The sequence below is a fragment of the Podarcis cretensis genome (assembly GCF_951804945.1).
Source record: "Podarcis cretensis genome assembly, chromosome: 7".
In the NCBI taxonomy this organism is placed as follows: Eukaryota; Metazoa; Chordata; class Lepidosauria; order Squamata; family Lacertidae; genus Podarcis; species Podarcis cretensis.
Genome location: NC_137176.1, coordinates 43,481,771 through 43,497,925, shown reverse-complemented (window position 1 = coordinate 43,497,925; position 16,155 = coordinate 43,481,771). Strand labels below are relative to the sequence as shown.

The window sequence follows — 16,155 nt, the reverse complement described above, 5'->3', positions numbered from 1 at the left end:
GTCTTGACAGACTCTGGGGTTGTGCGCCCATCTCACTTAAGAGGCCAGGGGCCAGCGCTGTCCGGAGACACTTCCGGGTCACGTGGCCAGCGTGACATCGCTGCTCTGGCGAGCCAGAGTCGCACACGGAAACGCCGTTTACCTTCCCGCTGGTAAGCGGTCCCTATTTATCTACTTGCACCCAGAGGTGCTTTCGAACTGCTAGGTTGGCAGGCGCTGGGACCGAGTCATTAAAATCTAGGATTGTGGTAGCCTGCCTTGTATCAACATGGTTTCATCAAATGAAGGCTTAGCAAGCTGAATGATTAGGAGTAGGGCTGGGCAATATTAGGATTTCAACATCACGATGTATCACCATCCAAACATTGCGGTTTGGCGATACACCGTGATGTTGAAACAAGTTGTTTTGGCCCCAGCTGGCAAGGCATGGGGTGAAACTGCCTCAGCTCTCACTGCAGGAGCTGAGGTGCTTTTACCCCAATGCCTCGCAGGCCAGGGCCAAGGTGCCTGCTGCTCAGCTGGGAGGCAGAAAAGCTCCCACCCTCCAGCTGAGCAAGCCCCACTGTCTCCATTGAGGGACAGGCAGCTGCGTGCCCCTGAATGGAGAAGTTTAAAGGTGCCACCAGTTCACACAAGCCAGAGGCGAGGTGGGGGCTCCATTACACCTGAGGGAGTTGTCTTTGCTGTGTTGAGGCGGGCGAGCTACTTCTTTCTCCCAGGAAAGAGGCCGCTCGCCCTCCCCTCACTGTCCAAAGATGCCGACTGAGCTGGACAGGCTCCATTTACAGTGCTTTCTCTGCCTTTGCCAGCGCAGGCAGTGGGCAAAGTGCCCCCCACTCCCTGAAGGTGGACCAGGTGGCGGTAGCTGCCTTTGCCTGTGTGGGTGCAGTGCCACTTTCCTTGTTCACCCCGGGAGGAAAGATGCAGCCCACCCTCCCAGGCAAAGGCACACAAGCGCATGGAGACGCTGCCTCTTTCTCCAAGGAAGAGAGATGGCCTGACTCTGCTGGGAGAAGTCTAACCTAGGACCCACCCCCCATCTCCAGCTTGTGCAAGCCAGAGGCAATGTTAGACTTCATCTGGGCCGTGTGAAGCCTCCTGCTCCCCAGCATACAAGCAGGAGAAGGATCAGGGCTCTCTCAGCTGGTGAGTGGGAGCACTTTAACAGAGCCCCCACCCTGCTGCTGGCTCAGGGGCTCCATAAAACTGCTTGGCTGAGGCAAGGACAGCCGCACGCTCCTCAGCCAGGCAGCTTAAAGAAGTGGAGGGAGGAACAAGCTGTACTGCAGTTTCACTCAGCTGCAGCTTGTTTTGTCCCTTGGCATGCTGGAGGCAGAGGGACTCAGTGGCAGTTTCACCCACAATATACCGCCAAGTGAAGCCATCAGCATGGTCTGCCCCTCATTCTGGCAGATATATTGATACCCCGGAAAGCACCACCCTCAGAAGACCCACCCTAGAGCCCATCTTCCGGCAGGAGGAGGGGGAGAGCTCCTCCTGAGGCAAGGGCAGCCCAAGCCACCTCTTCCTCCCAGGAGTTAGAGGTCACCATGTGCAAAGGTGGCTTCTTTAAACTGCTTCTCTGCAAAACCCCTCACATGATATTTGTAGAAGATGGTTGCTTACCCATAGCCTGCCAAGAATCCCAGGCTAGGAGGGCTAACTTTGTCACTGAACACAATAAGTTCCAGACTTGTATTTCCTGCTCCTAGAGTTTTTTTAGTCTGGTTTAGAACCCACCACTCAGTTTCATTATGCCTGGACAGTGAAACAGTGATGTCTTCATTTTTTCCATCTACAAAAACCAAACAAACCATTTTGTCAGTATCTCATGTGCAAATTATCTTAATTTCAGCTGTTATCTGAGGAATTTTGCTCCTGTACCCACCCTATACAGTCATGCAATCTAGACAAAGTGTCTGAATCAGGGTGCATTATGAAATAATATTCCTGTTAGAAATGAGCAGTGGATCACTCCATACCTGTCAAGAGCTGCTTTATGGGTTTTGCAACAGAATCACTAGGTGCCTTGATATAGCGTGGATACACTTCATGCAGTATTCTGCAAAAGAAAAATAAATTGAGGGAAATACCAATACAAGGTCATTTGAAATTTGCCTTGGATATAATTTTTACAACATGAAAGTCCTAAACAACGAGACCACAGTCAAACCTGGGAATTATTCTTCATGGCACTGGATTCTAATGCAAAGCTTTCCAAACTTTTCAAGTTGGTGTCTGTAGACATGCATTATTTCTCAACACAGTAATTCAGTTTTACTAGCAGACTGAAGGTTAAACTAACCCCTTTCCAGCCCCAGGAGAAGTGTTCACATGACACACCAACACACTAGTGTGTCGCAAGACAGTTTGGAAAGCTCTGTTTTAATGGAATTTACAGTATTTTTCTGTCAGTAGCTAGCCCTGCCTCCACTAAATATTCTCCACTTAGGGTAGAATGAGGGCCACATGAGAGCTTCAGGTTGCATCTTATTGTATGCATTTCTCAGCATCTCCCTTCCTTTCTACTTTTGCCTCTCTCCCCTTCAGGTGCCTCTGGCCTGCAATAATTCAGCCTTTCTCCAATAGCTAATTGCCAAAGCTGACAACATCAACATCTTTGTTTGGTAGCGCATGTGCATGCACACAGCAGATGGTAGATAGGACTCCTCCCCACTTCATTATAAGAAAGTGCAGAAGGATAAATATAGTTAAATGAGGTTATCTTACTGAAAATCGAAATAACTACAAAATGCCACTTTGGAAATAAGGCAACAGTTGCAACACATTTTTACAGGAGTTGCAATATTGCAATTTTCTTTGCCTAAGTCAGTAATTTGTAGCTCTGCTTATAAGAAAAATAAACATATTAATAAGCATAGAAAATGACTTACACAGGTGCAGGTTGCATTTGGTTGTCCATCATTTTAGCAATAAGTTTTCTTGCTTGCTTTCGTAGGTTGTGACTCTGTTTATCAGATGCTATTTCTGCTTTTGCTCCAAGGGAGAGGTTTCTTTAAGAAAATGTATGAACAAGAGTAAGGCGGTGCAACAGTTGATGAATGTACAATCGCTCTGACTTTGCTGTATTCAAAATGCCATTCTCACTGGGTGATAGACTATGTTATATTTCTTTGAGAACTAGGAATGAAGGCCAAGACCCAATTCTGGCAGACCCCCAGTTCTGCAACAGACAGGAATATGGAGGGTAGGATTCATTACTCCTAGGGAACTTACTTTCTTTTCATTGTAGGGAATTGCAGGAATTGCTGGCCAAATAGCCACAAGGCATCTGCACCTCCTTTTAAAAAACAAGGTAGACACAGAGGCAGTCTTAACATGTGAGATCTGTATGAGGTATGAATGGAGGATCCAGCAATGTGCAGATTCAAGAGCAGAAACAAATCCAATCAGTACATTGGTCAGGATAGTTCAGATTGGGTGAATCCGCATTAGATTTGCTCTTGGGCAAATTACCGCTCCATGACCATTGGCAACTCAATCCAATAATAATAATAATAATAATAATAATAATAATAATAATAATAATATAATTTATTATTTATACTCTGCCCATCTGGCTGGGTTTCCCCAGCCAGTCTGGGCAGCTCCCAACCGAAAAAAACACAATACAGCATTAAACATTAAAAACTTTCCTAAACAGGGCTGCCTTTAGATGTCTTTTAAAAGTAAGGTAGTTGCTTATTGCCTTGACATCTGATGGGAGGGCGTTCCACAGCGCAGGCGCCACTACCAAGAAGGCCCTCTGCCTGGTTCCCTGTAACCTCACTTCTCACAGTGAGGGAACCGCCAGAAGGCCCTTGGCACTGGACCTCAGTGTCCGGGCTGGACAATGAGGGTAGAGATGCTCCTTCAGGTACACTGGACCCGTAACTGCAATGGTTCAAAAATAATTGCCCTGCCCCCTGTTGAAGCAACATCTACATCCAAGTACTATCAGAAAACCCAACTGTCTTTTATTTGATGCTAATAATTTTGCTGCACCGAGAATGTCATGATGGGAGGCGTTTGTCCTTGCTTCTTTCCATTTTCTAAGAGATGACAAACAAGTGATCCGGATTTACCACAATTGTACCAGAATGTATGTGTTCTTCAGGGAGCTCATGGATTTGGCAGGGGGGCTTTTAGCTGGCTCCTAGTGCCAAGGAACCTTAGACAAAGTGATCCCTAAGCAATGATATGTAGGGATTGTGTCAGTCACTAGACAAACAGCAATAATACTATTTGTTAGCAATGAGGCCATACCTTTGAATACTCCATGAAATAACTACAGAAAATTCAGCATTCTCTGCATTGAGCTCATCAATCATTTTTTTCCTGCTGGGAGGGCTGATAGTCCATAAGGAATTTGAATTGCCTTCTAGCTGTGCAACTGTTATATCTTCATTACCATAGTTTTCTAGAAACTGTAGAGCAGCCTAAAAAAGAAAAGGAGGAAGATGAAGCTTTTATCCCTTTGCCTTCAAATTCTTTTTGGTACTTGTTGCTGGTATCATTCTTCAGTAGCCCACAAAAAGATGGAGGGAGAGGCAGTTTGGAGAAAATATTATGTACTATGACTAGGGCAATAGCTGAATGCAAGGGGAAGTGCTGAATCAGCAAACTTCACCCAGGAAGAGCAAACAACTGCAACACATTTTTGTCAGTGCAGCATCCTAAAGCTTGACATGCTTTATGCCATGACAAAGATTCTGGTATTACAGGCAGATGGAAATAACTCTACAGTTAATGCCAGTGCTTTCCACCCAGTATTTTGCCATTACAAAGTATGAAAATTCTATTAATCATAAAATCAGTTGGAAATATGACATGGAGAATCTACCTCACAGAACGCTCATAAAGAATGTCTCAGTTCTTGTCGCTTTAAAACTACAACTACAGTTGCTGTGAACTACAGCCTTCACTGTGTTTATTTGTTTGTTTCAAAGCACTTCTAAATCACTTGATACCTTAAAAGTTCAGCAGGCACTTAAAAGAAATAAAATTACTTACTGTATTAGAGCGAAAACTCTTTAGGAAACTGCTATATTCCACTGATGTCATATTTTTTAGTTGACTCTGCTGAGCACTCATAGTAAAAATAGGCTGGAGAGTAAGAATACAGAGTTTAATAACAGAATCAGGATTTTTTTTAAAAAAAAAGAATCAAAATTCAAGGCATTTATCGAGGCAGCCAACCTTCTCTGAACCAGCTATGTCCTTAGGGCTGGTCCAGATTGTGGAGCTCACAGAACACTGATTTTACATACACTGCAGCAACTGGGAGAATTCCTCAGTGCCAGGAAAAATATACAAGGTGGGCATTCCACACTCACTCTTATTTCACAGAAATCACATATCTTGCCTTCTAGGAAGGCTAAGAGACTTGGGTGTTTGTTTTTTTAAATGAAAAAACCCAGGGGCAGCAGTAAGGGCCTTCACAGCCATGGGCACTGGGCTGGCAACTCCTGACATACATTTATATAAGGAACGTTTAGTATTTAAAGGAAACAGATTAAGGGAAAGATGGCAGTTTAGTTTCTTGTTTGTACCTGATAGCCTCCTAAAGTTATTGTAATGGATACATCAAGAGGTTTATTTGTGACGCCTGCAACAGATTTAATTAGAGACATGAAGAGCAGAGGGAACCAAACGATGCAAATCAGCAAGACGATAATCATGCCACCCATTCCGTATTTCACAACCTTCTTCTTCTTCTGGCCCCTTGGCTGTGGATATCGCTGTAATTAGCAATATAAAACATTAGGAGACTATATTGCGCTTTTCTAGAATTTTTAAACATTATTTTACTTTTGGATTTTATGAGCAATCTTCTAAACTCAGAACCTTATTTCAGTATTTTTTATTTATATATATATATATATATATATATATATGCGCTATATGTTACAAGCATCTCCCAAAATTTAGTGTATACTTATTTTAGCCATATATATATTTCATATTTCAAGGAGCCATAAGCCCCTGTCTTGCCATCCATAGTTAATCATTTAAATGTTATTAGAAGGCTGCAGCTTGCAGGATAGGTTGGTCACCCTTAAGAAAAACATTATCATCCAAGGATGGGGGTGGACAGTGAGCTGGAAACATCTTAAACTAAATACCTAGTATAATAGCATGAGTATAATAGCACTTGTTTTGCATAGGATAGCAATGAGTTTGATGTAAAAAGCCCTTTGCAGTACCTTGTCTTAATCTATCTGGGTAGATTTCTAGCCAGGTTTTTAGGGTGTTCCCTCAGTGATTGCTTTGGGTCTTATTTTCAGAATCACTTCAGCATATGGCAGCCACAGGAAACAACCATTTGTGCATCCTGAATATATTCTGTCATGCAGTGAATTCAGCTTTTGGCATTCCGCCCACATGTTGGAGTCTGCAGTGGCATACTAAAGTCTAAGGCAGTACAGGGCAATGGTAGTATATTACTAGTTCAGCATGCACCAATATCTGCTAACATTCAACACAGGCTGTTTTTTGGGCATCAAGCCTAGAAGCAGTTGTGGGAAAAGGCCTTTAGACAGTCCCTGGGTCTATCAGTTGAGGAAGATGGGTTATTAAATTAGACACCATAACTCATAAAAAGGTGATGGTGGGGTTACTGTAATCTTAAAAAAACAACAACAGTGAAAAGGAAATAAACTGGACATACAGGAATTTACAGGATTAGCCTATACTGGCTCAAAAAAGCTAACAATGCATGCAAAATACGGATTGTATGCCAAAAATAATAAATTAGAGTTGCAAACTAATTCCTACTGAAGTCAGTGGCAACATTTCAAATGCTTTTAATGGGTCTGGAGTGCACCCATAGTTGAAATGTTGCAGTGGTCCATTTAGAAGCTATTTCCTGCAGTTCACATGAATTTATGTTGAACAGTTCTGCTTTTGGTTAAGAGTTCCTGTTTCAGGTAAGTAAATAAGGAACTTTTTGGACCATTGCATTTGAACCAGATTCAGCTGTTATAACTTTTTATGCCCTGGTCCTAAATTCTTAGTTGTTGTTTTTTTAAACTACTGTTAAATTTACGGCTTCTGAAAAGAAGAGCTGAAATAACTTAACATTTTATGGGACCCTTCAGTTTTAATTCTTGTCAGGCTTTTAAACCATCTCTGGAATATGTGTATACAATTCAAGGTTTACATTTGCAGACACAATTGTCTATTTATATGTGAAGGTACCTGAAAGATAATTAGATGAGCACAAAACTACTTGAAACACCATCAGTGTAAGAACATAAGATCCCTATTGCATCGTACTGGTACGATCACGAGAAAAATGGCACCTTAAAATATTAGAATATATAGAATTTGCCAGCATGACAAATAGATTGAGATATAAAGATGATAAGGATTTAATAGAGGTTTGGACATTGTATATAGATTATATGGAAAGATATTGCAATAAGAAAATAATCATAATAGGCTGACAAAAAATACTCTGCAGTAGAGGTTACAACGTGGGATAGTGTAAGTAAGGTAATGAAAACAACTTAGTAAAGTAAGAAAACGCAACTGAAAAGATAGCAGATAGGAAACCAGGGAAAGAATGGAAGGAGAGTAAAGGTTAAGGTTTATAATAGTGAAACAAATTGGAGAAATAAGTTATATTACCATTGATATTCATATATTTGTTATTTTTCTTTCTTATTGTCCTATGTATATCTGTAACACAGTATGCGTTGATGATATGATGAAACAGAAAAGCAAATAATTTTATTTTTCTTAAAGAAAAGATCCCTATTGGATCAAACCAAAGGCCCATCTAGTCCACCATCTTGTTCTCACAGTAACCAACCAGATGCCTATGGAAAGGACAGGAGTGCAACAGAACTTTCCCATTTGTGTCCCCCAGAGGTATTCTCTAGCCATCATGACTAGTAACCATTGACAGCAGGACATGGTTGGTTGTCGTCACTACATCTTGTGGTAGGGTAGTGAATTCCATAGCTTAGCTATGTACTGGGTGAAGAAGTACTTTTTATCTATTTTGAATCTTCCAACATGCCAACACGCAGCTTCACTAGATGACCCCAGGATCTAGTATTATGAGAGAGATAAAGCATTTCTCAACAGGTTTAACAGTGGTTAAGAGTGTAAAATATTTGGGGATTAATATGACAGCTAAAAATATGAACTTATTTAAAGACAATTATGAAAAATGTTGGAACCAAGTGAAAAAAGATTTAGAAATTAGGTCAAACTTGAAGCTTTCTTTGTCTGGTCGAATAGCAGCTATTAAGATGAATGTATTGCCTAGAATGTTATTTTTGTTTCAAACATTGCAAATTGTTGATAAGATAGAGTGTTTTAAGGGATGGCAGCGAGATATTTCTAAATTTATCTGGCAGGGCAAAAAGCCCAGAATAAAATTTAAGATTTTAACTGATGCAAAGGAAAGGGGGGGATTTGCCCTGCCAGATTTGAAACTTTACTATGAATCAGCAGCTTTTTGCTGGTTGAAGGATTGGCTGCTCCTTAAGAACACAGACATTTTAGATTTGGAAGGTTTCAACAATTTTTTTGGGTGGCATGCGTACTTGTGGTATGACAAAGTTAAGGTTCATAAAGGTTTTAAAAATCATATTGTCAGGAAAGCATTGTACAATGTTTGGATCAGATATAAAGACCTACTGGAGAGTAAAACTCCAAGGTGGCTTTCACCAATGGAGGCAAAAGCTGTGAAAAAACTCAATATGGAGTGTATATGGCCGAAATATTGGGAAATTTTAGAACAGGAGGGTAGTAACTTCAAACTGCAGAGTTTTGAGAAATTAAAGGACAAAGTGAGAGATTGGCTCCACTATTATCAAATAATGGAGGTTTATAAGATGGATAAGAAAATTGGTTTCCAGGTGGAGAAATCGAAATTGGAAATAGAATTGTTAGAATCCAATACTAAAAATCTATCAAAAATGTATAACTTGCTGTTGAAATGGAATACGCAGGAGGAAACAGTTAAATCAGTTATGATTAAATGGGCGCAAGATATTGGTCATAACATTATGTTTGCTGACTGGGAAAGGTTGTGGACCACCGGCATGAAATTTACGGCGTGTAACGCCTTGAGAGAAAATATTATGAAAATGATATATAGGTGGTACATGACCCCAGTCAAGCTTGCAAAAATTTACCACTTGTCAGACAACAAATGTTGGAAGTGTAAAGAAAATGAAGGCTCATTCTTTCACCTCTGGTGGACATGCCCAAGGATTAAGGCTTTCTGGGAAATGATATATAATGAAATGAAAAAGATGTTTAAATACACTTTCCTGAAGAAACCAGAGGCCTTTCTCCTGGGTATGGTCAGCCATGTGGTGTTAAAGAAGGATAGAACTTTGTTTTTGTATGCCACAACAGCAGCAAGGATCCTTATCACAAAGTATTGGAAGACATCAGATCTACCCACTCTGGAAGAATGGCAGATGAAGATGACAGACTATATGGGACTTGCAGAGATGACGGGCAGAATCCGAGACCAGGAGAAAGAGACAGTGGAAGATTGGAAGAAATTTAAGGACTATCTTAATAAATATTACAAGATTAAAGAATGTTAGATTGACATGGACTTAAAAATATTGGTTTTCAGAGACATTAGAGTAAGAAAAGGAAGGGAATTAGTAAAAAACTTTTGGGAAATAAGGGAATGGAGTTGCTGATGGGATAATGAAACTAGAATACAAAACGGTGAGGTATGAGGAAGTCGGGGAAATAAGGTTGAGAAAATAAGTTTTGAAATTATACTTGTTGTTTTTTGTTTGTGTTTGTTTTCATTGTAGTTGTTTTGTATTTGTATGTTCTTATTGGAAAATTTAATAAATATTATTAAAAAAAAGAAAAAAAAAGAGATAAAGCATTTCTCCCTATTCACTTTCTCTGTACCATACATGTTTTTACACTTCCATCTTGTCGGTCTTTACCTGCCTTTTTTCAAAGTAAAAAACTCCAAAAATTGCTAAGTGGCTAATAATAATTCCATGGCTATCAATGGCTACTAGCCAAGATGGCTATGCTCTGCCTGCATGTTTGGAGCCTTTATGCTTCTGAATACCACAGGAAGGGAGAGTGCTCTCGTGCTTGGATCCTGCTTTTGGGTTTCCCACAGACATCTGGCTGGCCACTGTGATAACATTATGGTGGACTACATGGGCCATTGGCCTGATCCAGCAGGCTCTTCATATAATAAGAATCTAAGAACCCAAAGTTCTTAGGTTCTTATTATAACTTTTCCTAAGGGAGCTGCTCCAGTCCCGTAATCATTTTTGACTACCCTTTTCTGAATCTTTCCCACCTACACAATCTCTCTTGTGAGATGTGGTGAACAGAACTGTGCAGAGCGATACCATAATAGATTTGTATAAAGGCATGATTTTCAGATATGAATTTTCTATCTTGTGCTTCCTCAAGATCTTACACTATGATCTATGCCCTCATAAAACATTTAATGAAAATAAATGGGTTTTTTTAGGGGGGGGGAATCTTACCTTTTCAGACTCTCGCCAGCACTTTAGGATGAATATATGAGCATAAATATCTTCAACACAGATCCAGCTAGAGAGGCTTAATGTGGTATCTGTCCAAACCCAGTCCATTACTGCCCTCAGCTCAGTTAAGAATGGTACCAAGCGGAATCTAGACAAAAAGAAATAATCACAGGTGAAGGTTCTGTTTTAACTGAAGAATATTAAATCAAGTATCCGATATCCGATATCTTTATTGTCATTGTCCCATGCAGAACAATGAAATTGAAAAACTACATAAAACTACATAAAAACTACATAAAACATTCAAAAACCCCTAAAAACTCTGAAACCCCATTTTAAAATACACTATACTATAGAGACCCCTTATGCTGCGTTTAAAACCAGAATTGCATTTGCGTAGAAACTGTTTCTCAGGCGGCTAGTCTGGCCTTTATAACTCTATACCTTCTTCCAGAAGGCAGAAGCTGAAAGAGATATTGTAGCATTTAAGGTTTCGGGTGATTTATGTGCTCATTTTTAATTGTTTTGGTTAACTTTTGGGAGTTCTAAAAGATTAGTTACGTTTCTGATCATTCATGACTAGTTGCTTTGACTGCAAAAAAGAGATTTAAATTTTCCTGTCATGCAGCAGCTCTGTGGTCACTGATGATGCACTGATGATTATCAAATCATACTGAATAACTCAAATATATATTAAAATTTGTATGCCACTCTTGAAGACCCTATTTGGGGGTAAATGTCACTATAGCTAAATAAATGTGTGACTGAAAAGAAATAGCCATACTCACCCCTGAAATAAGAAGAGGTTTACATAATTGTAACTTTTTGTGAGGAAATTGCCAAGTACACGAGTTGGGTAGCCACAACGTATCTGATATGCCGATAAGCCAAAATAAACACATTTCACAAAATACCAAAGTTGTGCAACAATATTTTGGCTAAATTTCCTGCAACATAAAATAGATGGGAGAAAATGAATATAGACACACATACTTTTATCACATTTTTTAAGGCAGTAGACGCAGGTGGCGCTGTGGGTTAAAGCCTCAGCGCCTAGGGCTTGCCGATCGAAAGGTCGGCGGTTCGAATCCCTGCGGCGGGGTGCGCTCCCGCTGCTCGGTCCCAGCGCCTGACAACCTAGCAGTTCGAAAGCCCCTCCGGGTGCAAGTAGATAAATAGGGACCGCTTACCAGCGGGAAGGTAAACGGCGTTTCCGTGTGCGGCTCTGGCTCTGGCTCTGGCTCTAGCCAGAGCAGCGATGTCACGCTGGCCACGTGACCCGGAAGTGTCTCCGGACAGCGCTGGCCCCTGGCCTCTTAAGTGAGATGGGCGCACAACCCCAGAGTCTGTCAAGACTGGCCCGTACGGGCAGGGGTACCTTTACCTTTACCTTAGACTAAATCACTGCTAAATTAAAAGCGTAATATTATTTTTTTAAAAAACAACAACAACAACAACCCAAACACGTACCTTTCTGTCACTCCAGGCAAGATAAAGAACATCCAAAAGTGTATACCAAAAACAAGTATGACCTGGAAGATGACTTTTCCCATGACAGTCTTTCTTAGATACAGTGCCCGATCTACTACCATGGTTCCAAACTGAATTAGCACCATCACTAAGAATGCACTTGGCACTTGGTCCTCTGATAACGAAGAGGTGATATCTGCTGCTGCAGAGTGTTTCTGCAAAGAAAAACAGGAGCAATAAGGTACAGGGAGTATTTGTCATAAGAGATAGTCATTTATGACAAAAAAATTCCAAATACATCAAATTCCTTATAACATACCCCAAAAGCCCAGAATCCAAACACAATGATAATGAAGTCGACAGTATCAGCAAGGAACATCAGGACATAAACATCAGTCACAGCACTGTAATCTGGGTGGATAAGATTGTAGAAAAACTGTTTGATGGGCACATATACCTGAAGGGTCCTGAAATAACAGAAAATACAGTCTTACAAATAACTTTATGTAAAGAACTATGCAGTTTAATTTACTACCCCCAAGAACGTATACATTTGCGTAGAGATAACTAAAAAAAGGAATGAAGTCAGACTTGGGGACCATGATGGCCCTTCGGTCCCATATGAGGGATGATGATGATGATGATGATATTTATTTATTTATTTATTTATTTATTTATTTATTCATTCCCCGCCCATCTGGCTGGGCTTCCCCAGCCACTCTGGGCGGCTTCCAAAAAAATATTAAAATACTGTAATATATCAAACATTAAAAGCTTCCCTAAACAGGGCTGCCTTCAGATGTCTTCTGAAAATCTGGTAGTAGTTGTTCTCTTTGACATCTGGTGGGAGGGCGTTCCACAGGGAGGGCGCCACTACCGAGAAGGCCCTCTGCCTGGTTCCCTGTAACTTGACAAAACCAAGTGAGCCTGAAGGTCTGGCTTGCATTGCACTCTTGCCCATTCCTAGGTGTAGAGAATGCAGATAACGACTCAGGCCTCTCTCTCTCTGGCCCTTGGTATTCTCCCCTAGGCCACACCCCTCAGCCATTGTACTTCACACCCTCATTGAGTGTTTTCGATTGACTTGGATATGTCCTTGAACTTTTATAATGCAGTTTGATTGTTCAGATGACGAACAGAGTGTATGTGTCTGTAGAAAGTCCATTGTTTTGCTCTGCCAAATATTGTTTCTGGTCTTTCCCACTGCTGACATGTGGCCCTTGGAAAGTTGCTCAGAAGAGACTGTGGCCCTCAAGCTGAAAAAGGTTCCCCTCTCCTGCTCTAGAACATTTAGGACAAGTGAAAAAGGACAAAGACACAATGTGGGAGAATATGAAGACAAAGAGAGAATCAGTAACTGGTAAAACTGTTACTTGGAGCCTCAAGACTGAATAGTGCTTTGTTACTAAACCTTCAGATATTAGCCTTTTATGGAATTGCAATCTTCTAAAAATCCTCCACAGAGCACTGCAGAATCAATTCCTGATTTCATTTAAACTGATACAAACTTTAATTGCTCACTTTTTAATGGTAAATGCCTTAGCTATGATAAGTTGTTCCCGCAGCTTGTCCATGAGAAGTTCTTTTCTTGATTTTTGTTTTATGCTCAGCACACTGCTTCCTTTTTGACTGCTGTTCCGTGTGCTGGTACTTCCTGAGAAAACAGTTGGGGGGAGAAATTACAAAGTGATACATCAATCTTAAACCTCCGTTTACCCTGGATTATGGTAAGTACTAAGCAATTCACAGAGTTTTGGCATGATTCAGATGTAATCCATCTCCTCCTTTGTACCTGTAAGGAGGAGATCAAATCCTGATTTTAAATAAACCACAGTTCCTTGTGATGTCTTATCTTTGAAGACTGTGGCATGCTGAAACAATGGTGGGCAAGAACAAGCAGGATCTAAAAAGCTCCATTGATACTTATCTGAAAGGTAGTTTCCCATTGCCTGTAGAAGTCATCAAGTTGGGTAACATCTCCATCTTAGTTCCCATAGTTTAATTCACTCCTGCCTTCATCCAAACAGTCACGTATTTCTTAAGTTCCCATTATTTCTCATCCTTGGTCCAGTTCATACATCTTTCCCTCCAATATTTGTGAGTTTTCTTTTCCTCTGTGAGTCTTCCAGCTGCCCCATTTTCCCCTCCCACTTGTGCAGCTTGGTAGTCCTTCCGTTTTTTCTCCTGCACCTTCTGGCCAACCTCCTCATCTCTCTCCACTTGTCTCTTGCCTCAGTGTGCTTTCCCCCCACTGCAGCCTCTCTCACTTGTTCTAGCCTTTAATTTAAAGTATCCTCACTTGCCTTCTCTGCTTGGCTTGGCTTGGCTTGCCTTGCCCTGTCTCCTTCTCCTGTCTCCCCTGTGGCTGCTTCAGAGTAGAAGGTGTTTCCTGCCACTGGCAAGAAATCAATGACTAAGCAAGTACAACGTGTAATGCCACATTTAGAGTCTCGGTCGTGGACCAAATGCATACCTCTTTTTGAACGGTGTGAGGAGAAGCTGGATCTGTGAGAGAGCTGTGAGCCACTACTTGAACTTTTCCTACGGATGGCAGTCTGCTGCTCTGGGAAATGAACATGTATGGATTCAACAGATGCTGCCAAATTGACTGATGTCAAAGAGCCAGCAGAACCTCTCCTGTCCGACTCAACTGACTCATCATCAGAGTCGCCTTTACTGCTGCAGTTGTCTCGTCCATCATCTTCATCCCACAATCCATGACACTAAAAAAATATATAAAGTTAAGCAATTATATTTAAAATTATATTATATTTTAAAATTGGCTATTGTTGGGATTCCTTCTCTTTATAAAATACACATGCTAATGGTATACATTCTTATCTTCAAGTCACCTAACCTCTTGTGCACCATATTTAAAGAATAAAGCTACTGAAATACTTAATTTTAACTTTGTGTGCTGGTTCATTACTTAACTTCTAAAATGAGGAGCTTTAGTTCAGGCATTCTTCAATACCACAGCCCTAATCAAGATTTGTGAAGCTAGTTATGGTTGAAAAGGCATGCAACAGAATTGTAAACAAGTTTTAGGGCCAAACTCTGGTTGACAAAGATCAGTTTTAAAGTCTTGGTTCTTTCGAGTTGGTTTAAGGCCACAAACAGATGTTCCTGTGGAGCTATTTGCTCACAAAAGCTTATAAGCAATCCATGCTATAACTTTAAATCAGAAATTAAGACAGCTAACTAATCATATTCAGATCTGATGAAATGTTGCAGTGAAAACATTTCATTTAGCCTAAGAAGTGACTCCACGACTCTTAATATTTATAATTTGGAAACCGCAATTCAGATATGATGGGAAGTCAGCCACATCCTTCTATATAAAAATCTAAAGTTAAAAACAATGAAATACATTTTTAAATTCCAAAATACCTTTAAAATGGATCGATGAAAAAACAAAGCAAGTAGTTGAACGAGGTCATAGTGAACATAACCCTCTTTCTTCTCAACACCAATAATATTGGGAGGATGGTAAGGCTTGTCCTTGTTTAGTTCTAGTTGCTTATTCCAAGGAAAGAAGCCAAACTGGAAAAAATATTTTATAACAATTGTTACCTGTGCAAAAAAAAAAGAAAAAAGAAAAAAGAGAAAGATGAAAAATAGCTTCATGTTAATCACTGAAAATTTGGTAACATTCCATAAAAATGAGAAATTATCATTAGAATATCAACATACCTCAGTGTACACTATAGCTGTCATCCAAAAACGTTTGCTAGGCCTCGGGACGGAAAGCATGGCCCAAAGGAATATAAGAATAGGAAGCACAAGGGTAATCATGGAGGCCGAGATCATGTGATTAAGAATAATTACAAAAAAACACACCATTTCTGAACGAGCCACAAGGGTATTATACAAAGCATAAATTAGCAGCAAAAACCGAGGCTGAGTAGAGTAGAATTTTTCTGATTCATCCAGTTCCTCATCTTGAAACATTCTGTGGGGACAAAGTTAGATCACATAACTTGATGTGCCAATATTTTAAATACTGCAGAATAATCTGTAAGTAACAACAAATAATGTATTTCTACTTAACAAAGAACCATGCAAACAAGTTTCCAATACCCAGCTTTAGATGTTTTTCTTTACCAGCCACACGAGAGATGTGAGGAACCTCAGCCCTGGGAGGCTGAATGCAGCCCTCCAATGGAGCCCCTGTATTTGGCCC

General features: G+C 40.5%; 1 protein-coding gene and 1 long non-coding RNA gene across 6 annotated transcripts in view; one reads left to right on the top strand and one right to left on the bottom strand.

Annotated features, from left to right (window-relative positions):
• PIEZO2 (piezo type mechanosensitive ion channel component 2) overlaps window positions 1-16,155 on the bottom strand; it is a 203,256-nt gene that overhangs the window by 4,988 nt on the left and 182,113 nt on the right. For all 5 annotated transcript variants that reach the window (XM_079982831.1, XM_079982834.1, XM_079982833.1 and 2 more), the window contains 14 exons: window positions 15,666-15,924; window positions 15,363-15,545; window positions 14,446-14,695; window positions 13,494-13,626; window positions 12,292-12,439; window positions 11,973-12,187; window positions 11,291-11,449; window positions 10,503-10,650; window positions 5,553-5,741; window positions 5,014-5,106; window positions 4,267-4,439; window positions 2,895-3,014; window positions 1,983-2,062; window positions 1,627-1,795 (listed from right to left, as the gene is read on the bottom strand). In XM_079982831.1, the coding sequence (XP_079838957.1) occupies window positions 1,627-1,795; window positions 1,983-2,062; window positions 2,895-3,014; window positions 4,267-4,439; window positions 5,014-5,106; window positions 5,553-5,741; window positions 10,503-10,650; window positions 11,291-11,449; window positions 11,973-12,187; window positions 12,292-12,439; window positions 13,494-13,626; window positions 14,446-14,695; window positions 15,363-15,545; window positions 15,666-15,924 (2,319 nt within the window). The remainder of the gene's footprint in view (window positions 1-1,626; window positions 1,796-1,982; window positions 2,063-2,894; window positions 3,015-4,266; window positions 4,440-5,013; window positions 5,107-5,552; window positions 5,742-10,502; window positions 10,651-11,290; window positions 11,450-11,972; window positions 12,188-12,291; window positions 12,440-13,493; window positions 13,627-14,445; window positions 14,696-15,362; window positions 15,546-15,665; window positions 15,925-16,155) is intronic.
• The window catches only part of LOC307219653, a 45,223-nt gene that overhangs the window by 16,985 nt on the left and 12,083 nt on the right, over window positions 1-16,155 (top strand). The gene's annotated exons all lie outside the window — the stretch shown is intronic.